At 44.7% G+C, this 25,926-nt stretch overlaps 1 protein-coding gene across 1 annotated transcript in view; it reads left to right on the forward strand.

Moving 5' to 3' along the window:
• Positions 1-25,926, forward strand: part of DNAJC11 (DnaJ heat shock protein family (Hsp40) member C11) — a 70,056-nt gene that overhangs the window by 22,179 nt on the left and 21,951 nt on the right. Inside the window, exons 2-4 of the mRNA XM_055582419.1 lie at positions 1,993-2,122; positions 4,900-4,973; positions 14,224-14,325. Coding sequence (XP_055438394.1) covers positions 1,993-2,122; positions 4,900-4,973; positions 14,224-14,325 — 306 coding nt within the window. The remainder of the gene's footprint in view (positions 1-1,992; positions 2,123-4,899; positions 4,974-14,223; positions 14,326-25,926) is intronic.

Genomic DNA, 25,926 nt, shown 5'->3' on the forward strand with positions numbered 1-25,926 from the left:
GAGGAGAGGATGGTACAGATAGGGAGAGAAGCACTGACGTGTATATACATTACTGTGTGTTAAATAGATAACTAGCAAGAAGCTGCTGTATAGCACTGGGAGCTTAGCTCGATGATGGCTGAGAGGGGTGGGATGGGGTGTAGGTGGGAGGGAGGCTCAAGAGGGAGGGGACATATGTATATACATATGGATATGGGAGTTGGACCATAAAGAAGGCTGAGAGATAAAGAATTGATGCTTTCAAATTGTGGTGCTGGAGAAAATTCTGGAGAGTCCCTTGGACTGCAAGAGCAGACCAGTCAATCCTAAAGGAAATCAACCCTGAATATTCATTGCAAGGACTGGTGCTGAAGCTGAACCTCCAATATTTTGGCCATCTGATGCGAAGAGCCATCTCACTGGAAAAGACGCTGATGCTGGGAAAGATTAAGGGCAGGAGGAGAAGGAGGGGAGCAGAGGATGAGATGGTTAGATAGCATCACCAACTCAATGGTTATGAATATGAGCAAACTTCGGGAGACAGAGAAGGATAGGGAAGCCTGGCATGCTACAGTACATGGGGTCGAAAATAGTCCAGCAAGACATAGCAACTAAAGAACAACATAGCTGATTCATGTTGCTGTATAGCAGAAACTGACACAGCGTTGTAATGCAATTATATTCCAATGAAAAACAAATCATTTGACAAAGCTACACATTTGGTATCACCTATGATAGACTAAAAAGGTCCCGGAGGTTGATATAAAATCAGACATTGTACTTTCCCAGAGTACACCTGAGGGCCCAGCCAGCGAGGTGGCGCAAGAGATGGCATGGTGTTTGTAGAGCCTCCAGTGAAGCCTCTTTCTGAGAAGTTCTTGGTGGCTGTGAGGCAGGCAGAGGACAAAGTGGATTTCTGTCAGCCCTCCTCCTCCCTCCCTTCTGCGTTGTTAAAACACACCCAGAGCCCGCCTGCACTCTGTGTCATCTGTGCTCTTCTAATGGCACCTTCTCCCCTCAAACTGATTACTTAAAAGATTGGAGAGGGACTTCCCTGGTGGTCCAGTGGCTAAGACTCTGTGCTCCCAGTGCAGGGGAAAGGTTAAGTATTAGTCACTCAAGTCGTGTCCAGCTCTTTGTGATCCCATGCACTGTAGCCCTCCAGGCTCCTCTGTCCATGGAATTCTCCAGGCAAGACTACTGGAGTGGGAGCCATTCCCTTCTCCAAGGGATCTTCCTGACCCAGGAATTGAACCCGGGTCACAGGGTAGGGGGCCCAGGTTCAATTCCTGGTCAGGGAACTAGATCCCACATGCCACCACAAAGATCAAAGTTCCCAGTGCTACAACTAAGACCTGGGGCAGCCAATAAATAAATAAGGAGGAGTTGGAGGGTTGTGTGTGTTGAGCCTTTGGGTGCTGTGGGTGGGGAGGCTTGTTTTTACTACAGATAGGGAAGCATTTTTGCCTGCCTTGTGTGCCTCCTTTTAGAATTAGCAGTTGAATAGAAATGTGTTGATTTGACAAGTTGATGTCTTTGATTTTTTTAAGGATGAATATTCACTGAGTTTCCTTTGTCTGAAGACTGAGTACATGGATGGCATTTCTTTCTAACGGTTTATAGCTCTTCTCCCCTTCTGAACAGTCTCTGTTGAGAATACCTTGGCACGATCGACTTTGAATGACTTGGGTTAAAGAGCAAGCAGGTCTCTGTGAAGATTCTCATTTCCACTCAGAGCGCAGAGAACCAGGGTGGGGACACATGCTTTCATTCTCTCTGATAGCAGCAGTTCCCAGCAAAACACAGTTGCTTTCGATGTACATAATTGATCGCTTTATTAACTGGAAAAAAGAGGCCTTATTGAAGTAATAAAGCATAACTTCATTATATCCTGCATGTAGACAGCAGACATGTTGGAACGTGGCTGATAGCTTCACATTTCAAGGCTGATTCTGATCACGATAATATTTAAGTCACATCGACTGTCTTCTAATTGGATTTTTCTTCCTGCAGGCCTCTTGCGAAGAGCTAAAAGCGGCCTACCGGCGGCTGTGCATGCTTTACCACCCCGACAAGCACAGAGACCCAGAGCTCAAATCGCAGGCCGAGCGGCTGTTTAACCTTGTTCACCAGGCTTATGAAGGTCAGTGTGGCGCTTGGCTCTGTAGGAGCACCAGTGTAGAAACAGCAGTGTCTTGTAGCAGACACTCGATTTTTAAGAGGTTTGATTTGTAGAGGATAGAAAAAGAGAGTCCTTCGAGGTACATAAAAGAGGCAGTTAGTTTAGTGCTTTTTACTGACAGGGTCCTTTGAAAGAGTAGTATTTTGCTTTGGAAATCAATATGTGTCCAGTAAATAGAAAATGAGACCGCAGGTGAAGTAATAGTCCCGGATCTGAATTCCAGGGGAATACTCCAGTTTTAAATCGTTTCCTCGTTTTCTTCTAAAGGGAACTCTTAAACCTGAAAGGCTGATCGCTACAGACAAGCTTACTTTGTTCTCTCTTTTCTTTTGAGAAGATACAAAGAACATTTTTTCCATCTGAAAGTGATTTTCTTGGTTCTGTAGCATTCAGTTAAGGAAAGGTTCTAACAAAAGGAAGAAAATGATGTTAAAAAGCATAATAGGAAATAGACTCAAGTAATTCAGATTTTTATACTTACCTCATATATTTCAGAAAGAAAAGTGTATAATATATTTGCTTATGAAATAGTAAAATCACTCGTAGGTACAATTTCTGTTTGAGAGGATGAGACAGTTCTAGTAGATTGTGGCGATGGTGATACAGCATAGTGATATATTTAACACAGTGAATTGTGCACTTACACATGCTTTAAATGATCAGTTTCATGTTGTGTATATTATAACCACAATTTTTAAAATTAAAGTTAAAACAGTGTGATCTCACTCTTAGGATATATGCCAAGTAAAGTAAGTTATTCATTCCAGAGCCACTTGGTGATTTGCTCCTTAATTAAACAGACCAAAAATTAGATTTTCTTTATGAAATAAAGATTTCTCATTGTGGACATAAAAGCACTTTGCTGTATTTCACTATAGTTTTACCAAAAAGTTAGATTTTAATGACCAGTAAAACTGAGACTGTGGCACACAGGTGTGTATAATCAGCCTGTGTCTTCACCAGATGTAACTGTTCGGGCTGTTTGTCTGGTCTGAATATAGCTTGTTCCTTTTCTTGTATTTGGTTGTTTGAATTACTCTCATAGCTGGACTGTGTTGTTTGGGAGATTTGGGGAAGAGTTAGCAGAAAAGCCTACCAATGCTTGTGAACATGTTGTAGCAGCAGGCCTGGCCCCAGTATTTGGCCTGAAGGGAGACTGAGGTGGTGAATAAATAATTCCTTCTTAAATCCTAGAGATTAGCTCAAGAAGTTTAGCTCCCAGGTTTTACAATGGTCAGCATTTCTTTCTTCCCTGTTATATTTGAATATGGATAGAGTCTTTACATGGGCTTCCCTCATAGCTCAGCTGGTAAATCATCTGCCTGCAATGAGGAGACCCAGGTTTGATTCCTGGGTCAGGAAGATCCCCTGGAGAAGGAAAAGGCAACCCACTCCAGTATTCTTGCCTGGAGAATCCCATGGACAGAGGAGCCTGGCATGCTACAGTCCATGGGATCACATGAGTCGGACATGACTTCGCGACTTAACCAACGATTAAACCAAGAGTCATTTACAGGGCTTCCCTGATAGCCCAGCTGGTAAAGAATCTACCTGCAGTGTAGGAGACCCCAGTTCGATTCCTGGGTTGGGAAGTTCCCCTGGAGAAGGGATAGGGTACCCACTCTAGTATTTTGGGGCTTCCCTTGTGGCTCAGATGGTAAAGAATTCACCTGCAATGCAGGAGACCTGGCTTCAATCCCTGGGTTGGGAAGATTCCCTGGAGGAGGGCATGGCAACCTATTTCAGTATTCTTGCCTGGAGAATCCCTAAGGACAGAGGAGCCTGGCAGGCTACAGTCCATAGGGTCACAAAGAGTTGGACGCTACTGAGTGACTAAGCATAGCACAGCACAGTGTCATTTACATCATTTTTTAATTAGACCTAGAAATATATGGGAATTCTCAGGGGCCAGGGTAGGGAAGAATGGGGAGATTCAAAGGTCTTGAACAGAAGTTGGCCCAATAGAAATAGCTGTACAGATGTTCAGAATCAGTTAGCTACCGTCCTTTTAGTTTTTTTAATGTAGTGTTTTAAAATGTTTATTTATTTAATTTTTTCACCACACCATGCAGCATGCAGGATCTTAGTTCTCCAACCAGGTATCAAACTTGGGCTCCCTGCAGTAGAAGTGTGGAGTCCTAACCACTGGACTGCCAGTAAAGTCCCTCTCATTCTTATTGAACAATCTTTTCCTGATGCACTTTAGGTGACATGGCTGACACCGTAGTGACAGGTGTTTGTGCCTTTTTAACTGATTTATAAATAAAGAAGAGAGGTGCAAAAAAAAAATTTCTTACATAGTTGGTTGTAGGAGTTAGTGAAATTCTATAGGGTAAATAAGACAGATTTTTCCCGTCGGAGCCTGTCCTTAGGTTTACATTAGGCTTTATTAGAAACTGGAATTTGCTGTCTCAAGCCAAGGTACTCTATAGACGGTGACAGAAACTTAGGACAGTCTTTTAAAAACAACTGTCCTTTAATGATACAGAGTCAGCACCCCTCACAAGGTAGCTCGGACATGAAAAATGCAACATTTCCCACCTGGAGCCGCCTTTAAATACATCTTAGTTGGATCTGGAAGGCAAGTAGAAGGAAAGACACATCAGGAATGGCAGAGTCTCTGGGAAAATTGTGGTTGGAAAAAGGACAAAGAGGGGTGGGCTTGCCTGCTGCTGGTGTGGTCAGAACTAAGTGGAGGATTCAGTGCTTTGTAAACACACTGGGTTTTTCATTTGCAGTGCTCAGTGACCCCCAGACCAGGGCCATCTACGACATCTATGGCAAGAGAGGACTGGAGATGGAAGGCTGGGAGGTAAGAGAAGCTCTGCGCCTGCTATCCCAGGAAGGGACACCTCAACAGCTACAGAATAACATCCCCAAAACCCCGCAACCTGCTGTGGGGCCTGTGAGAATGTCTGACGATGTCAGAGTCCCTTTCTCACCTTATATTTTGGTTTAAGAGACTGAATTTTACACTTGGCTTTGCCACTTTATAGAACTTGGGACGGTCAGTCATCGAACTCGTCCTGTGTTTCCTAACCCGTCAGGGGAAGAGGGATGAACTAGACCAGTAAGTTTTAACCCCGGGGAGGGAACAGGCTGGTCGGGGTGATGGTCAGAGGGTGCCTGCAAGGGTGCAGTTCTGTCTGCATGTACATGTCCTTCCACACACACACTTCCTTCCACCCTCCAGGGTCCTGAGTGCCTCTCTCCAACCGAGGTCATAACTGCACGTAGGAATTGTTTGGTGATATTAAGAGTTGTACATGTGAACAAAACGGAAGCAAAGACAAGTTTAAAGCTACTGGATTACATTCTCTGTAATGATCCTTCTAGCTTTAATGAGCTGTACTGTTAGGATGTTATAGAGAGTAAACAAAATAGATAGCAGTGTCTATGTAGTAGATAACCTGGGCCACCGTGCCTTATGAGAACAATCACTGAAGTCCAGAAGTTTCTGTGTGGGGACACGAATTCAATCCCTACTCCAGGAAGATCCCACATGCTGCTGGGCACCTAAGCCCGTGGGCCACAACTACCAAGCCCGCGCACCTGAAGCCCGTGCTCCAGTGAGAAGCCCATGCACTGTAACTGGAGAGTAGCCCCCACTCAGCACAGCTAGAGAAAGCCCGTGCACCGCAGTGAAGACCCAGAGCAGCGAAAAAAAGAAGGTTCCATTTTCTTTCACTCTGCTCCTGAGCGGTCTTAGAACCTTGGGCAGGCCGTTTGATTGCTTCACGCTTCCAAGTTATTATCTGAAAAATAATGATATGCAAATCAAATAGAGAAATTAATCTGAAAACTGTAAAACTCTGTATTGGCTATAAGAACATGTAAGTGTTATTACTTAATTTCATTATAGAAACTTGGTTCTGATGCCCAAGAAATTCTGGTAGATGTTAACGTTAACTGTCATTGAGTTACTTCTTCGTTGATGTGTAAACTCTCCCTTGAAGTTCCTTTGATCTCAAATCTGTATGCCTGTCCCTTCTAATTCTGATATGAAAACCTTCTAAAGACCTTTGGGTACAGACAGGAAGAGAAGCGAAACGGGGTTTCTCCAGCGCTTAACATTGGTAGCCTACAGGCCGTTTTCTACATGCAGCTGTGTTTTGGTTGTCCACACAATGAATTGTAGTTGCTGACTTTAAAATTTGGGAAGCTTTACATAGAGGTATCTTATCTTCTCTGGAAAAATCAGAAGATCTGACAACACTGTATCTAAATTCCCCTCTGAGGCAGCAGTCGATCCAGATATGAGGAGCCCCTGCTGTTTGGACTGGACTGTACCATCCAGTTTGCCCCAGTCCCCACCACTCCCTATCGTGTCTGGCCCTTGACCCATCCACAGTCCCAGTGAGCTCCCAATGAGCATTTGGTTTCTGGCTTTGGCTCGGTGGAAGTAGCGGTGCATCGTGTCACAGTAGCTCATGGTAGCGAAGTGTTAGATCTAATAGCTTACAATTTTTTTCATCAAAAAAAGAAAATAGAATCCTGTTGTATTTACTGAATTTCTCCTCACACTTCATGCCCCAGTTTAAAGCTCCCTTGTGTTTTGAAGATGTGGGTTGGTTACAGTTTTTCATGGCAGCAGTTGGGGCCACTGAAAAGCCTCAGGCCTCAGGTACGCATCCCCTCCTGAGTCTAGGCTTTTCATTGTCCCCACTCAGTGGAACAGCAGGGTGACTTCTTCCTAGCAAAACATCATGGTTTCCTATTACAAGACCAAACCGTCTCCCCGTTAGAAACAGAAGCACCACACACTGCAGTGATTGTAAGAGCGTGTAGGCTGAGACCTTCCCAGGGGTCCAGTGGTTAAGACTTCACACTCCCAGTGCATGGGGCTCAGGTTCAATACCTGCTCAGGGAACTAGATCCCACATGCTGCAATTAAGAGTTCAAATGGTGCAACTAAGACCTGGTGCAGCCAAATAAATCAATAATTTTAAAAATAATAATAAAAATATAAAAGTATGTAAGCAGTCGTAGGTGGTAACTGGATAAGCTTTTATGTTCACATTTTTCAGTAGACTACTTTAAGGGAATCAAGTTCTCATCCACCAGAATTGGCTTTTTTTGCACTGATATTAATACTAAGCCTTCCCTGGGACTTCCCTGGTGATCCAGTGGTTAGGATTTTTCACTTCCAATGCAGGGGGCCCAGATTCAGTCCCTGGTTAGGGAACTAAGGTCCCTCATGCCATGTGGCATGGCCAAAAATAAAAATAAATACTAAGCCTTCCCTGACAGTAGAAGGAAAAGACAGAAGTTACCTCCCCTGATACATATTTACAAGAGATACATCGGTGCTTAATGTAATAGGAAGATTGACCCCACTCTTCATACTGTGAAGAAAAAGTCTCACTGAACTCAAGAGCAGTTCACAGAGCTGGCGTCACCACTCCCTCGAGGAGTTCTCCAGGTGGTGGTTTGTTCAGTGCAAGGGTTCTCTCTTTTCAGTCACAGCTTCCACCCCACAGAGGAAGCTGTGTTCCCCTCAGGGTGTTGTTGGTGTTTTTAGACTATTGAACTTTTTACTTGCCGACTGGTATCCATTTGCCACACATCTGTTAGTCTAAACACACAGGTGGTCAGGAGGGTGGAGGGCACTGCTAAAGCCCCTAGTGTCTGGGGCTCCTTTAATCCAAAGATGTCCGAGTAGCCACCAACATGCTGGTGGCTGGATGGTACCACCAGCCTTTCTGCCAGCGGAGGCCGGGGCTGAAATTGAGCTTTTATAGGTTGCATCAAATATTGGTTCTGTTTTCAGGCATTAGATAGGTTTTGGTCTTTTCTGTTTGTCTCTCTCTCTTCTTTTGTCTTTAACCTTTAAGAAAGTGGATCATCCTCTGGCAGCATTCCGAAGGAGTAAGATGCCGCCATTCACAGCTCATAACACCAGCCACCTGAGTCCCTAAAGTTGCAGTGTTTGTGCAGATACCCATGTTGAAATTGAAATTGGCCACTTCTTCTCTTAAATGGCAGAAATCCAGCTCTGAGCTGTGGAAGTGGCGTGGAAACCATACAACCTGGAGGGCGCTTACAGACCAGCTGATGTACATTTAGAGGATCAGCCTTGGGCCTGGATCATCCATGCTTTGGTTTCTGTCTGCAGTCCTTTACATTCATCCATATCTCACTTTTCCCTACCTATTTGACATCATCCTTACAGTGTCTAAGAAGATTAGCCTGGGGAATTGCCTCGTGGTCCGGCTGAGACTTCGAGCTCCCCATTCAGGGCCCAGTTCAATCCTTGGTCAGGGAACTAGATCCCACATGCCTCAATGAAGATCAAAGATCTCACATGTCACAACAAAGACCCAGCACAGCCAAAGAGACAATCAGCCTGTATTAAGAGGTATAATATGGTCAAGATCATGAAAAAGAAGACAGAAACTCCCACAGATCAGAGGAGACTAATGAGAGGTGATTAAATGCAGTCCTGGACCCTGAATTGGATCCTAGGACGTAACTGTGATGTTACTGGAAAGACTGGTGAAATCCCAGAAGTCTGGGTTCAGTTAATAGCCTTGTACTAATGTTGGCATCCTGGACTTGACAGGTGTTTGTTCTTGGTTATGTAAGACGTTCACATTTGGAGGAGGCTGGGTAGATGAGAACTTTCTGTATCGTCTTCGTAGCTTCTCTAAAGTTCTAAATAATTTTCTAAAATTATTCGAGTGAAAAGTTGTCTAACCAGAATCATAGAACAGACAGCATCTTGTGTGATTTTAATGCCCCAGGTGGCACTATTGGTAAAGAACCCACCTGCCAGTGCAACAGATGTAAAAGACCTGGGTTCTATCCCTGGATCAGGAAGATCCCCTGGAGAAGGGAATGGCAACCTATTCCCGTATTCTTGTCAGGAAAATCCCATGGAGAGAGGAGCCTGGTGGAGTACAGTCCATGGGGTGGCAAAGAGTCGAACGTGACTGAAGTGACCTAGCATGTACACACTGTAGTTTAGAAGCATTTGTAGGAGGAAGCTGAAGCTTAGTGAAGTGACTCACCTGAGTTCTCCAGGACATTGAGGTGGTGTCGGAAAGCCTGGGTCCCTGTCCTCCTCCCACTGCACCACCTGCTTCTACTGGTCTCTGCACCCCCTCGTCTGCAGGATAAGTCATCCGACTAGTACAGGATAGACCTAGCTGATAGGTGATCAGGGTGGACCGTGCAGGTCTACAGACTCATGGGCTGCATGTGATACACTTCACTGATGAAAAACATTGAAACTATCTTTCCAACTGTACTTTCCAATTTAACGCACTTTGGGATGCTGTGTTCCGGGCTCGTGTATCTAAGGGGTTACCCAAGGGAGGAAAAAGTGACTTGCAGCTGGCTTAGGCATCTTCCACTCTCCACCATGGTGTTCTCTGTGTAGAGAAGGATGTAAACAGTAAAGGGTGGGGGCGTCCCTAGTGGCTCAGTGGTAAAGAATTTCCCTGCCAATGCAGAAGACACAGATTGGATCCCTGGTCTGGGAAGGCCCCACATGCCACGGAGCCACTAAGGCTGTGTGCCACAACTGCTGAGACTGTTCTAGAGCCCATGTGCTCTGAAACAAGCCACCGCAATGAGAAGCACCCATGCACCACAGCTGCAGAGTAACCCCCGCTCTCTGCAACACAAAGACCCAGCCAAAAATAAAATAAGTAAACAAATGGTTTTTTTGAAAAAATAAATAGTAAAGGGCCCCATGGGAGTTAGAATGAGATGCCCAGCCAAGGTATTTATAGCTCTAGAGTGGCCGGCCAGCTTGACTCTGCAGTTAGCTCTGATACGTACCAACTGTTTGCAAAACTTCTGTCAAATAGACTAGAAACAGAGTGACTTAACACCTTTGGAATATTTGCCTCTTCATTCTGTTACACAGTGTGGCAGAGAGTCATTTGCAAAAGTCACACAGCTGGAATTGTTGAAAATAAATCTTGTTCTGCTCTGGGCCCCATGGAGGGAGCACCCTATCAGTCCAAGATGGGGTGACGGGAAAGTGAAAGCGCTGTAAATAGATGTGCATGGGCACTTCCTGGCAGTTCAGTGGCTAAGACTCCATACTTTACCCGGGGCCCAGGTTCGATCTCTGGTCCAGGAACTAAGATTACATAAGCCAAGGGGCTTGGACAAAAATAGAAAAGATGGGCAAGGCTGAGTGTTTCTAAGCACTAGCATTGTGAGCAGGCCGCGTCAGTTCAATATCACTGAGGACGTTTTTGTGAGGTCACAAAGCGATCGTTGCTGTGCCATTTGGACTTTCAGTTCCTAGATTATTTTAACAGTGTTTTTATTTTAAAACCCTGTTTAAAAGAAACACTTGCCCCTTTTTGGTAATGAACAATTTATATGGGAGAGGAGAAAACGTTTTCATTATTTTTTTCTGTTTACTTGCTGAAAGCGACAGTGAACAGATTTCTCAATTTGGGGGGGGTAGGCCAGCTCCTGTATTTAATTTTCTGGATTGCCAAATAATGAAATCAGGTTGCACAAAGGCTGTTTTTAATATATAATTAAAATTATACATTAACTTTAATGTATAATTAAAATTATACATTAATTTAATGTATATATTATATATGTTATATATGTGTACATGTATTATATATGTAAACATATATACATATATATGTACATATGTGTGTAATTTTAATGTATATATTCATACATATGCATAGGTTTTTAGGAAGATACATAAAAAACTGTTAACCTGTGAGAAGGAGGAGTATGGGGAGGGACTGTACCTTTTTACTTCATATTTTTCTGTACATTTTGATTTTTTGCTATAAGCATGCATTTTTTGAATAATTTTTAAAACTTGTGATTTCCAAGATAGCTTTCTTTCACATCATCTGCCTTTGTAGGTGTTCTTTGAGCAGCCCCTCCAGTCTCCCCTGTGTTTCTCCCACTACAATAGGGTCAGGACTGTTTGATCTTTTCCTCCAATGACCTTGGCGGTGTCTATGCTGCTCCCACTCTCAGTGTCCCTCATGGACTTGTACCTTTTGGGGCCCTTGGGAATCACCTGGTGGAGGTTCCTCTCTCACAGGTGTGGTACCCAAGACCCATGTGGCCCTTCCCATCCTGTTTGAAATCTCAGAGACTATCTTGCTTTTGGATGAGCTATACAGTAGGAAAAACCAGTAGACCATTTGGGTATATTTGACCTAAATCAAATCCCTTACGATTATACAGTGAAATAGATTCAAGGGATTAGATCTGATAGACAGTGCCTGAAGAACTATAGATGGAGGTTCGTGACATTGTACAGGAGGCAGGGATCAAGACCATCGCCAAGAATAAGAAATGCAAAAAGGCAAAATGGTTGTCTGAGGACACCTTACAAATAGCTGTGAAAAGAAGAGAAGTGAAAGGCAAAAGAGAAAAGGAAAGATATACCCATTTGAATGCAGAGTTCCGAAGAATAGCAAGGAGAGATAAGAAAGCCTTCTTCAGTCAATGCAAAGAAATAGAGGAAGACAATAGAATGGGAAAGACTAGAGATCTCTTCAAGAAAATTAGAGATACCAAGGGAACATTTCATGCAAAGATGAGCACAATAAAGGACAGAAACAGTATGGACCTAACAGAAGCAGAAGGTATTAAGAAGAGGTGGCAAGAATACACAGAAGAACTACACAAAAATGATTTTCATGACCCAGATAATCATGATGGTGTGATCACTCACCTAGAGCCAGACATCCTGCGAAGTCAAGTGGGCCTTAGTAAGCATCACTACAAACAAAGCTAGTGGAGGTGATGGAATTCCAGTTGAGCTATTTCAAATCCTAAAAGATGATGTTATGAAAGTGCTGCACTCATTATGCCAGCAAATTTGGAAAACTCAGCAGTGGCCACAGGACTGGAAAAGGTCAGTTTTCATTCCAATCCCAAAGAAAGGCAATGCCAAAGAATGTTCAGACTACTGCATAATTGCACCCATCTCACAGGCTAGCAAAGTAATGCTCAAAATTCTCCAAGCTAGGCTTCAACAGTATGTAAACCATGAACTTCCAGATGTTCAAGCTGGATTTAGAAAAGGCAGAGGAAGCAGAGATCAAATTGCCAACACCTGTTGGATCATCGAAAAAGCAAGAGAGTTCCAGAAAAACATCTATTTCTGCTTTATTGACTATGCCAAAGCCTTTGACTGTGTGTATCACAACAAACTGTGGAAAATTCTTAAAGAGATGGGAATACTAGACCACCTGACCTGCCTCCTGAGAAATCTGTATGGAGCTCAGGAAGCAACAGTTGGAACTGAACGTGGAACAACAGACTGGTCCAGATTGGGAAAGGAGTACGTCAAGGCTATATGTTGTCACCCTGTTTATTTAACTTATATGCAGCGTACATCATGAGAAATGCTGGGCTGGAAGAAGCACAAGCTGGAATCAAGATTGCCAGGAAAAATATCAATAACCACAGATATGCAGATGACACCACCCTTATGGCAGAAAGTGAAGAAGAACTAAAGAGCCTCTTGATGAACTTGAGAGAGGAGAGTGAAAAAGTTGGCTTAAAACTCAACATTCAGAAAACTAAGATCATGGCATCTGGTCCCATCACTTCGTGGCAAATAGATGGGGAAGCAATGGAAACAGTGACAAACTTTATTTTGGGGGGCTCCAAAATCACGGCAGATGGTGACTGGAGCCATAAAATTCAAAGACGCTTGCTGCTTGGGAGAAAAGTTATCACCAACCTAGACAGCATATTAAAAAGCAGAGACATTACTTTGCCAACAAAGGCCTATCTCGTCAAGGCTATGGTTTTTCAGTAGTCATGTGTGGATGTGAGAGTTGGACTATAAAGAAAGCTGAGCACCAAAGAATTGATGCTTTTGAACTGTGATATTGGAGAAGACTCTTGAGAGTCATGGACAGCAAGGAGATCCATCCTAAAGGAAATCAGTCCTGAATATTCATTGGAAAGACTGATGCTGAAGCTGAAACTCCAATACTTTGGCCACCTGATGCAAAGAACTGACTCATTGGAAAAGACCCTGAAGCTAGGAAAGATTGAAGGCAGGAGGAGAAGGGGACAACAGAGGATGAGATGGTTGGATGTCATCACCACCAACTCAATGGACATGAGTTTGAGTAAACTCCAGGAGTTGGTGATGGACAGGGAGGCCTGGCGTGCTGCAGTCCATGGGGTCGCAAAGAGTTGAACAGGACTAAGCAAGTGAGCTGAACTGAACTGAAGAAAGGCTGAGGTAGCTTCCCTGGTGGCTCAGAGGTTAAAGTGTCTGCCTGCAATGCGGGAGGCTGGGGTTCAATCCCTGGGTCGGGAAGATCCCCTGGAGAAGGAAATGGCAACCCACTCCAGTATTCTTGCCTGGAGAATCTGGTGGAGTCGCAAAGAGTCGGACACGACTGAGCGACTTCACTTCACTTCAAGCAACTGAGCTGAACTGAACTGAAGAAAGGCTGAGGTGGGCAAGAAACGCCTTGCCTGCTCGCAGGCCTGACATCCTTGTGTGTCTTCAAGGGCTGCTGATTGGTACCTGAGTATTGTTTATACTCTGACAATATATAGCCGACATCGTACATCCTAAGGTTCATTTCAGGTTGTAGGAGGAAGAGCCCTACTGCTAAAACACTGAGACCTCATGGCTTAAGGTTGTTGGTCTAGGAAGCTCAAAGGGTGCCCCTGGTGGAGGCCCAGTGCACAAGGGAAATGTGCCAGGGCTGTTGTGGAGGCCTCGCCCCTCTCTGGACGTTGTTTTTAGCCTGCATTATGGTGGCCTCACTGGAAAATTTAAACTGTGATACTTGAGGTGACATTTTCTCAGTAAGAATCCTGCAGCCTTGGAGACAAGTGACAAAAAAAAAATCACTTCAGTCTCTGGAGTGCTGAGGGAGAGCACAGACTGGGGACTGAGCGGGTGTGAAGGCGAACCTGGCTTTACCGGGGCCCACACGGTTGGACAGGAACGTCCCCTGGTCTCACTGGGGGCTCTCACGGTCCCGGGGGAGAGGAGCACTGGGACACGGTTAACACTCGGGTCTGTTGTGTCTTCTTCACCATCTGGGTCCTCAGCTGACTTCTCTCACTTCTGCCCACAGGTTGTGGAAAGGAGGAGAACGCCAGCTGAGATCAGAGAAGAGTTTGAGCGGCTGCAGCGCGAGAGGGAGGAGAGGAGACTGCAGCAGCGCACCAACCCCAAGGTCAGTGGCTGGTTCTGGGGGGAGCAGCAGTCTGACGTGGTCAGTGCTGCGGGCTCTTACAGTGAGGCCGTGAGAATTGGGAGGAACCGAGTGTCGCTTATCAGGTCTCAGAGTGCCACCTGCCTGTAGGGCCACTAGCAGGCCTGCTGGCGATGCTTGGAGAGAAGGCAAAAGGGGGACATCCCGAGTACGGGCACGGGCCAGCTGGTGAATACCCATCCTTATAATCACGCTGCCCAAGCCCTTGACTGTAAGAATCAGCCAGAGGCCCATGTCAAGATAGGACAGCCTCCTGCCCGCACACTGAGGCCCAGGGTTCCTTGCAAACCAGTTAGGATACGGAGGGCCAGAGAGCCCAGACCATGGGCCATTTCCAAACCTCATTAAGTGGGGGCCGTGTGTGCATCAGCCAGGACAGCAGTGCCGTGAACACCGGGTAACAGGCTGTTTCTGCAGCCATAGAGTGACCTCTTCTACTCGTCAGTCAGGTCCCCGATGGAGGCCGAGTCATATAACCCAGGGACACGCCTGAGTCTGAGAGTTACTTTTCAGTCCAGTTATGGTCTCTCTTTCCTGTGATTCATTAGGGAGGCAGATTGTTCTGCGTGTGCACCTCGGTCCCATGACACACAGGATAACTTGGTCAGTTCACAATGCCAGTGGTACTGAATGACTGACTGCACTTGGCTCAGGGTTCCTGCTCCACAGTGTTTAATAATAAGAGAACTCGGGCAGGCGGGCTCTGTCAGTGTGGCCAGGACAGTCTGGCAGGCAGCCTGAAGATCTTCTAAAGGAAAAGAACAAATGCTGGCTTACATGAGGGAAGCTTGATGTTCAGAGTTTCTGATCACATGCACTGTACAAAATGGACTTTTCTAAGACCCTACATCATTTAAAGGCCCACATATCCAGAAAACTCCCATCTCTTCGAATCCTGTTACATTGCAGGGTGTATTTGTAAACGCCAGGGCCTCTCCCCAACCCTTCAGTGAGTGACAGCTTCAGTGGAACAGTTCCTTTGGGTCAGCCACGACAGAGACTTGAGACATGGGCTGCACCAGGTCAGGGGCTGTGAGATGTTCAGACAGTTGAAAATCTCCAAGGTACTCTGATCCATGATGACAGGTTCCCTTCTCGAGGGTCCAGCCAGCGCACCAGAGGGGGTCTGGGTAAATGTCAGCGTTGGCAGGTGGAGGTCAGTGTCGGGGAGTGGGGAGGGGTACTGGCAGGAGCGGGCCGTTCCTGTGGTGTCTTTGCTTTGCTGGCTGCAGTTCTGCTGCCTTCAGAGCCGTGAGGGGGAACGAGCGTCACAGCAGCCCACGCCTCTGTGTCCTGGGATGAGCTGGCCCATCTGGGTGTGCATGGTGATCGTCTATTGTGCGTCTATGGAGATGTGTCTCCAGGCCATGTTTATGTGGAATGAAGAAGCACAGCTGTGACCATTCCACACGGGTATGCGGGATATTGTACGATTCCCAATACTTCACTACTTCTATAAAGTGCTGCCGGATAAATAAGGATATTTCCTAACCAGAAGTACTGAGTGATAACCAGATGTTGGCTCTGCGGCATTTTGAAGAGAGGTTTCGAGTTGGATCTCTTATTTCATTTCCAAGTGTTTTGCTTTGCAAGATGAGCAGTGAGGTTTAGCATGTTCTCATCCTAAAATGAGAGGGGTGATCTCTTTTGAGACGACCAGAAGGAGGAGGACCCTTCTGATGACCGGGGGGCTTGCACTGGTCTGTCACCTGGACCCCACAGGGGACCATGGCTTGTAGGGGAGGAGAGCGGCAGACTGGATAATGTTGGTTATACTGCCTCTGAAACTGGTGTGGGTGTTTCTCCATTTTCACAACAAGAGTTCACTGGGGAGGAATTTTCCAGCTGGAGTATGTACCAAGAACAGGCAAAAAGATCAAGTGGGAGAAACCCATAGTTTGGAAATACTGCCTCTGACGCAGTGATGTGGGATGCAGAGCTCACACTTTGACCTCTGTGCAGGTTTCTAGTTTGTGAAATAAGGATGCTTATCCTAACCACCATGCCAAGTTATTAAATGATTGAAGAAATATGACATCGATGTTAATTTCTTAGAGATAGACAAGGCTGCTCTGTAAGTGCAAAGTGGTATGCATACCGAGGTTAGGTTAAGAACTTGCTTCAGTATCTCGATCAGCGCCATGTGGAAAGCATTCGCCTCACTCGGGTGGTCCATTGCCCCCAGTAGCTGGGTTTGTTGGAAGGAAATCTGTCAGTTGGGTTCTGGAAATGGCCCTCTACAGATACTACCCCCCTGCTCCGTTGGCCGAAGTGCAGTGCCTTCCATGTGGCTAGCCACCTGTGAGTCCTGCCTTGCGTGAGGGTGCTGTGGGCAGTGCTGCGGGGTGGGTAAAAGGGAGTGGGTGCAAGCTCCAGCAGGCGCCTCCTTCCCTCTGGCCCTGTCGCCGGCGGGACCCAATCGAGCGCACAGGCTCCACATATGCCAGAGCAGCCTGGGGAGCCTCGCACTTGGCACTGGGGCTCTGGATTTGGACTCCACCCCCAGCTCTGGGCCCTGGACCCAGTCACTTCTCCAGCTTGAGCTCGGTTTCTCCCTCTGTGAAATGAGAAGTTTGCCGTGAGGCCCAGAGCATAAGGTCATATCCTCAGACCCCAGAATCCTTAGCTTCATCACCTGTTTCCTGTCTTTCCGGCTATGTGTGATCAAATTCCTCTATTTGTATTTCCTGCTGGAAAATGCCAAGCTTAGGTTGTTGGGTCCCAGGGTCTCCAGGGCACTCCGCGTTGAGCCGATACTGGGGAGGGGATTTATAATCAGACAGATGGTGAGGTTCATCTGCATCCTTGAGGGCTGAGTGTGACTGGGGTCTGAGGGGACTACCCTGGCCTTCCTCTCTCCATCCTTAAGATCATACAATAGGCTTGTTCTCTGCCGTGTTCACATCATATTAATTACTGTCATCCCTTTCTTTTGCTAATACCCATAAATCTTCTCTCTCTGGACAGGAGCCAGTTCTGGGAGTCAGACTTTTCACTGCCTTTTTAATGAACTTGTCCAGACCCCATAAGAAGCAGGATGTTAAGTCAAAGATTGTTTAGTGGGCTTCATTGTCTGACTTTGAGAGTATCATTTCCTTTCTTTTGGACCCTGTTACATAAGAGTTTCGTAAAGATTGTTTCTGGGTTCCCTGGACCATTTGTTCTCCTTTCACTGTTACAGAGGTTGACATAAACTCCCTGGTAAGTTTATGTCTTCCTGATTTTAGAAGGGCCATCTTATCGGTGTGGTTTTCTGTGGTTAGCTGAAAATCACAATTCAACTTTATCAGGAAGAAAAAATATAAAATAATGTGTCAAGGAAGACATGTAAGCCCAAAGTAGTTTCGTAAAGTTTTTTTTTTTTTTTTAAAGATTTGTTTTGGTTGCCATGCCTAATGATTATAGCCCTTGGAATGAGTCCATGGTTATAGTTTCAGTCTATTCCATGGAAGTGACTCTAATGTCGTAAACCGAATCGACTTGGCTGACAGGATAATCATGCAGAAGAAAAGCTGTTTGAACCCATATGTTTGTTGTGCTTAGTGGCAGAAAGGGGCAATTTACCATATGCAGAAATGCGCTGCTGTTGAAAGTGAACAAACCAGGATGGTGTCACCAAAGGAGAAGGGACCAGGTCGAAAAAGTGCTGTGATATTAAGTGGATCTTTGGGGGAGAGGCAAGGTGGCCAACTGGAGGGATGTGTAGAAAGCTCTTTTACCTGGGTCGTAGCTGCATCTGCATCCTGCCAGAGAGACGGCTGATAAACTAAGTGTCAGGATTAAAGGCTACGGGGCGGGGTAGTGGGGCAGCATTGCAGTTGGGACCGAGTTTCCTTAGAAGCCCTGGTAAGTTGAGTTGAAAACCTAAAAAGCCAGCTTAAAACTCAGCATTCAGAAAACAATAATCACCGAATCCGGTCCCATCACTTCATGGAAAATCAGTCAGTTCAGTTGCTCAGTCGTGTCCAACTCTTTGCAACCCCATGGACTACAGCACACACGGCTTCCCTGTCCATCACCAACTCCTGGAGCTTGCTCAAATTCATGTCCATCGACTCAGTGATGCCATCCAACCATCTCATCCTCTGTCGTCCCCTTCTCTTCCTGCCTTCAATCTTTCCCAGCATTAGGGTCTTTTCCAGTGAGTCAGTTCTTCACATCAGGTGGTGCAAGTATTGGAGTTTCAGCTTCAGCATCAGTCCTTCCAATGAATATTCAGGACTGATTTCCTTTAGGATGGACTGGTTGGATCTCCTTGCAGTCCAAGGGACTCTTAAGAGTCTTCTCCAACACCACAGTTCAAAACCATCAATTCTTCAGTGCTCAGCTTTCTTTATAGTCCAACTCTCACATCCACACATGACTACTGGAAAAACCATAAATTTGACTAGATGGACCTTTGTCAGAAAAGTAATGTTTTTGCTTTTTGATATGCTGTCTAGGATGGTCATAGCTTTTCTTCCAAGGAGCAAATGTCTTTTAATTTCATGGCTGCAGTTACCATCTGCCGTGATTTTGGAGCCCAAGAAAATAAAGTCTGTCACTATTTCCATTGTTTCCCCATGTATTTACCATGAAGTGATTTGACTGGATGCCGTGATCTTTGTTTTTTGAATGTTGAGATTTAAGCCAACTTTTTCACTCTCCTCTTTCACCTTGATCAAGAGGTTCTTTAGTTCTTCACTTTCTGCCATAAGGGTGGTGCATATCTGAAGTTATTGGTATTTCTTCTGGCAATCTTGATTCCAGCTTATGCTTTATCCAGCCCAGCATTTTGCATGATGTACTCTGCATATAAGTTAAATAAGCAGAATGGCAATATACAGCCTTGACATACTCCTTTCCCAATTTGGAACCAGTCCATTGTTCCATGTCCGGTTCTAACTGTTGCTTCTTGACCTACATACACATTTCTCAGGAGGCAGATAAGGTGGCCCAGTCATGAAAAATAGATGGGGAAAAAATGGAAACAGTGGCAGAGTTTATTTTCTTAGGCTCCAAAATCACTGTGGACAGGGACTGCAGCCATTAAATTAAAAGATGTTTGCTCCTTGGAAGAAAAGCTATGACAAACATAGACAGCATATTGAAAAGCAGAGATATCACTTTGCCGACAAAGGTCCACCTAGTCAAAGCTGTGGTTTTTCCAGTAGTTATGTACAGATGTGAGAGTTGGACCATAAGGAAGGCTAAGCACCGATGCTTTTGAACTGTGGTGCTAGAGAAGACTCTTGAGAGTCCTTTGGACTGCAAGAAGATCAAACCAGTTGGTCCTAAAGCAAATCAACCCTGAATATTCGTTGAAAGAACTGATGCTGATGCTGAAGCTCCAATAGTTTGGCCACCTGATGCAAAGAGCCAACTCACTGGAAAAGACCCTGATGATGGGAAAGGTTGAGGGCAAGAGGAGAAGGGGATGACATAGAGGATGAAATGGTTGGATGGCATCATCAATTTAATGGACATGAGTTTTAGCAAACTCTAAGAGATGGTGAAGGACAGAGAAGCCTGGCATGCTGTAGTCCATGAGGTCGCAAAGAGCAGGACACAACTGAGCAACTGAACAACGTCAGCGAAACTAGTCAGTTAACTGATGTACATCACAATGTGTTTGCCTATTAAAAATTCAGATTATCAGGCTTCTACCTGGGAATCTGTGTTTTTACACGTCCCCACCCCAGAAATTCAGATGGGTGGCTGAATATGAGAAGAATACAGAAGAATGCAGTAGTCTACAGATGAAAGAATAAAAAGATATATTTTTTACAGTGTTTCGTTAATGGTTAAAGAACAAAGGGCGGGGATTGAATTAAGGATAGATATTTGGTCATTCAGGAGGATAGTGATCCAATGGGGTTGTAATTTACAGATTGGAATAAGTATTTACAAGTAGCAGTCAGCTACTTCCCCTTGTGTTTAGCTCATTAAATCTTTGAATCTTAGCAGTTTGTGATTTTTATTCAGTAGCTCAAAACTTGAGAAACTAAGTAAATCAGATTCTTTTGACAACCTGTGTTATACTCTTATGACTATGACCTGATTGAAAATAGTATGGAACCATGGGGTGTGCTCCCGTGGAGTCTGTTCGCTCTGGTTGAGGCCGGGGTGGGGGGCATGGTGTGACTGTCCCATGCTCTAGATTGAAACTTTCAGCCTCAGAAAAGTCACAGAGTTCTCAGTTGAACATCTGCAGCTGCTGGGTGTCTCGCGGCAGTTTTTCAGTAGTGTTATCATTGCATGGAAAGGACTGTACGAGACTTGTCACTGTCATTGTCCTTGATGCTCTGACAGCAGAGTTAGGTGCCCTTGGACAAAGGTCAGCACACAGTGGTGGCCTGCTACCTCTTTTTGTCCAGCTCAGGAGCTAATAAGTGTTGCTTGTTTCAATGGCTTTTAGGAAATCAAAAGAATAATATTTTGTCATACATAAAAACAATATGAAACTCAAGCTTCAGTGTCCATAAATACAGTTTTATTGTTATATAGCAAAGCTTGTTCATTTACAGATTCCCTTTGGCTGTTTTGCACTATAGCATCAGAGCAGACCATCTGCCCACAAAACCTTAAGCGCTGATACCGGGCTGTTTATGAAAAGTGTGTGACTACCCTATTGTAGGAAAATAAGGTGAAATGTGCTCGTAGCAGGGAGAAAACAAAATACTTTAAAAGTTTTGTGTTTCATACTTAATAGCAAAGATTCTTTGAAAGTATTTTCCATTGTAAACTTTTCATTTGATAAAATCTGATTTAGTACCAATTTAATAATAAAAGGATATAAACTTGCATATATTGAGTTAGTGGTTGGAAGAAGTCTAACCCAAATCTGCCTCTCATTCCTAAGTCATGTCTTCCCACTGTATGAAAAGCATATTATGTTGGAAGTGAAAATGAATTGTAAGTTGCAGCCAAACCCTGTTTGACTCGTAGGGAAGTCTAATTCTGGTGCTATGACCGGTCAATTTTTAGAAGGTTGTTTTCCTGGAAACAGAAGAAGAGGAGAAAGCAAGCATCAGGACCACTCTCTGAAGTGAGGAGGACCTGTCCTTGCAGCTGCACAGTGACCTGATCAGTCCCTGTCTGGGGCGGCTCCTCAGACATAGCTGGCAAGCTGAGCCTCAGGTTCTCCTCACTTCTCCACTCCTCTGGGTCATTTTTTTTCTTTTTTGGAGGGGAAGGGGTGGTCATTTTCCATGACCTTGTCAGCACCAAAGGCTGTCGAATCACAAAAGTGACTGGCTCATTGGAGTTTTTGACTATTGGGGCCTTATTTAAAGAAACAACAAAATAGTTGAGAGAAAGTGATGCCTTGAGCACTGTTTTTAAACTTCTAGAGTCTGCTCTCGGAGAAGGCACTGGCACCACACTCCAGTACTCTTGCCTGGAAAATCCCATGGACAGAGGAGCCTGGTAGGCTGCAGTCCATGGGGTCACTGAGGGTCGGACACGACCGAGCAACTTCACTTTCACTTTTCACTTTCATGCATTGGAGAAGGAAATGGCAACCCACTCCAGTGTTCTTGCCTGGAGAATCCCAGGGATGGGGGAGCCTGGTGGGCTGCCATCTATGGGGTCGCACAGAGTCGGACACGACTGAAGTGACTTAGCAGCAGCAGCAGCAGAGTCTGCTCTACCCTCTGGTGAGTCAGTTAAATGTGGAGTTAACACAGATGTTTATCATTTCAGAGGTTTTCTTTGGGAAAGGAAAGAAAACTGTCTTTGATGTTATTCTGGAAGTTTTAGCCAATACAACTAGACAAATAGTAAAAGACTTAAATATTGGAAGGATTTTCATTATTTGTATATGGTGTGATTGCCTGTCTTTATTTGTTTGGCCGCATCATGTGATATATGGGATCTTAGTTCCCCAAGCAGGATTAAACCCATGCCCCCTGCATTGGGAGTACAGAGTCTTAATCAGTGGACCCCCAGGAAGTCCCTGACTGCCTTTCTTTAAAGAACCAAGTGAGGGACTTGCCTGGTAGTCCAGTGCTTAAGACTCCCAAGTTCCCAATGCAAGGCGCCCAGGTTTGATACCTGATCAGGGAACTAAGATCCCACGTGCTGGAACTAAGGGTTTGTGTGCCACAACTAAGACCTGGTGCAGCCAAGTAAATAACTTTTAGAAAGAAAGAGAGGCTTCCCTGGTGGCTCAGATGGTAAAAAAAAGAAAAATCTGCCTGTAATGTGGGAGACCCAGGTTCGATCCCTGGGTCAGGAAGATCCCCTGGAGAAGGGAATGGCTACTCACTGCAGTGTTCTTGCCCAGAGAATCCCATGGACAGAGGAACCTGAGAGGCTACAGTCCGTGGGGTTGCAAAGAGTTGGACACGACTGAACGACTAACACTTTCCACTTTCACTTAGAATGAGAGAACAAACTGAAAACTCAAGAGTTGAATGAGTTGGCCAGTGACGAAACCCACATATGTAAATCAGTGGCTTGTGAATCAGTGGTTCATGATCCTGCTTCCCTCCTGGCCCCAGCACAGAGCCAGAGGAGCCGGCGGGTCAGACCAGGTGGCTCTGCTCTGCACTCTGGTAGCTCACGTCCTTCATGGTCAGCCAGCATCCTCACAGTGACCTGTAGGCGGGGCAACTGTGCCATTCATCATCCAGACTAGGACATTTTTGAGAGTGAAAGGGATGTTTACAAGAAAGTAGCAGAAGCAGACTCATTATTCTTGGCACACACTCATATACTTTAATAAGTTCTCTCTCTGGTATTTTGTGTTCTGGTTACGTATTGCTGCATGACAAACCACTCCAGAACTCAGTGGCTTGTGAGAACGATTTGATCTCCTCTCACACACCCGTGGGTTAATGAGACTCAGCCCGATGGTGCTTGCTTGGAGTGTGCTCGTGTGCTCACAGCTGATGGCAGCTGTGTCCTGTTGAAAAAGAGGCACACGGGTGCCCCTCATAACTGCAGCTGGGGTGGCTGATGGTGGCCTGCCATTTCTCACATACAGCCTCTCCCTGCTCTAGGTCGGGCTTCCTCCCATCCCAGCAGCCCAGCAGTTGCAGGGTACTTGCATTGTTACAGGGTAGCTAACTGCCCCTCAAAAGCATATCCCCAGATGAAGCTGCAGGGTCCCTTGCGACCTGGCCTTGGAGTCTGCGCCATCCCGTCCACAGCATCCTCTTGGATGAAGACGAGTCCTGGGTCCATGGAGGTCAAGGAGGGACTCTGAAGCCTGGGGTTCCCGCATGCGGGATTCTCAAGGCCACACTGTGTCACTGCTGTTTTTCTGAAGAATGTCTTCTCAGTGTCTTTTTTTTTTTTCCCTTCACAACATTGCTGACCATGTTCATACAAGGAGCAAATTTATTTAGTAGATTTTGACATTTTTGGCATATTTGATTCCTCTCTGTATACTGTAATATTTTCTTTTTCTTTTACTTATTTCACTTAGCATCTTTTTTAAAATTGTATAATCAGTTTACAGTATTATTTTAGTTTCAAGTGTACAACATAATGACTCAAAATCTTGATAGATTGTGCTCCATTTATATTCAAAAATAATACCCTCTAGGTTCATACATGCTGCAAGTGACAAGCCTTTGTCCTTTTTTTACGACTGAGTAGTATTCCATTGTATATATCTACCACATCCTCTCCATCTGTTCCTCTGTCAGTGGACACTTTAGGTTGCTTCCTTGTCTTTTGTAAATAATGCTGCTGTGATATAACTTAGGGGTACATCAGTTCAGTTCAGTTGCTCAGTCGTGTCTGACTCTTTGCGACCCCATGCATCACAGCATGCCAGGCCTCCCTGTCCATCACCAGCTCCCGGAGTTCACTCAAACTCACGTCCGTCGAGTCAGTGATGCCATCCAGCCATCTCATCCTCTGTTGTCCTCTTTTCCTCCTGTCCCCAATCCCTCCCAGCATCAGAGTCTTTTCCAATGAGTCAACTCTTTGCATGAGGTGGCCAAAGTACTGGAGTTTCAGCTTTAGCATCATTCCTTGCAAAGAACACCCAGGGCTGATCTTCTTTTACATCTTTCAAATCAGTGTTTTCATTTTCTTTGGCTCTATACCCAGGAATGGGATTGCTGGACCATATGGTAGCTCTGTTTTAGTTTTTTAAGGAACCTTTCCACAGTGGCTGTACTGGTTTACATTCCCACCAACAGTGTGGTAGGGTTCCCTTTTCTCTGCATTCTCACCATAATTTGTTACCGTGGTCTATAAACCATAGTATTCTTAATTGCGAAAATACTCTCAATTTTAAGTTTCTTTGTTTCAGAACATGTAAATATTTTTCACAGGTATTGTCTTTTTGCCTCCATTCAGAATACTTTTTTTCTTTGACAAATTTCTGAAATAAATTGTTTATGATCTTTTGAATGCTTCAAGTTGAGATGCCATAAAACTGTAGGCAAACCTCATTAATTTCATCCCATTCCAGGAAAGAATATAAATTTAATTGAAAATGACAGCTCCACCAGACGACTCCTACCCAAAATTGAGATATTCCAAAATGCCATTCTGTAATTTCAAAATGCAATAAACAGAGCTCTTATTTTATTTGTTTAGTTTTTCCTTCCTCAAGAGATCAGTTTCACAGTAGTCTTAGTTACACAGTTTTCAGTGATTGCAGTTTCTTAAATATTTTAAAGTTGCATGATTTAAGGGTTTTTAAAAGCAGTTCTACAAAGGTTCACACTTTCCTAAAACACAGATTTAACACATGCTGCAGTTCTTCTATTCAGAATAGGCTTCACAAGAAATGATCTTGTTACTCTGAATACACAAAAGTGTTTGTGTATTTTGACAACTTTAGCTTTATTTTCCGTAGGCAGAATATCACAGCTCATTTTAACAAAATTATGCATTGTGTGCACTATAATTCTAAGACTATTTCTGCTCCATGGGTTTCTTGATTTAATTAAAGCACTTTTACCAGGAGGCTGTACCTTCACCAAAATTGGTATTTGAGTATCACCACAAAAGCACAGCATTTTACATTCAGTGTGGAACTTTTGAGCTTACAGGATTACAGTAAGCAGGTGTTTCACCTTCAGAGAACCAGTCATTTCTCGTTTGAAACGTCTGGTTGACACTGATGTAAAACTGGTACATTAGCAGTTGTGAGCTTCTGCTGATACCAACTTACAAACAGCTATTGCTGTATATTTCATGTGTGCCTTATGAACCTTAGCATGGAAAAAAGAGTGAAATTAACATAGAGGAACTACCTTTTGATCTAAATGTAAAGTCATTTTTCCACAGCTGTATGTAAATACCCCTGCTGCTGGCAGCCTCACTTTTGGCCGTACTCTTTAAAGAACAACTCACTATTGAAGACGCTGGTGTTTCTAAGGCAGATCTGAGGCTTTTAATTTTCATATGGCTGGAATTAGCACTGTGGATGGTCAGTGTTGAGAAACAGTTTATAGGGACTTCCCTGGTGACACAGTGGATAAGAATCTGCCAGCCAGTGTAGGGGACACACAGGTTTGATTCCTGTTGGTGATGAAAATGGGCTTCCTTGGTAGCTCAGCTGGTTAAGAATCCACCTGCAGTGCAAGAGACCTGGGTTCAATCTCTGGGTTGGGA

This window comes from Bubalus kerabau, chromosome 5 (assembly GCF_029407905.1).
Source record: "Bubalus kerabau isolate K-KA32 ecotype Philippines breed swamp buffalo chromosome 5, PCC_UOA_SB_1v2, whole genome shotgun sequence".
In the NCBI taxonomy this organism is placed as follows: Eukaryota; Metazoa; Chordata; class Mammalia; order Artiodactyla; family Bovidae; genus Bubalus; species Bubalus kerabau.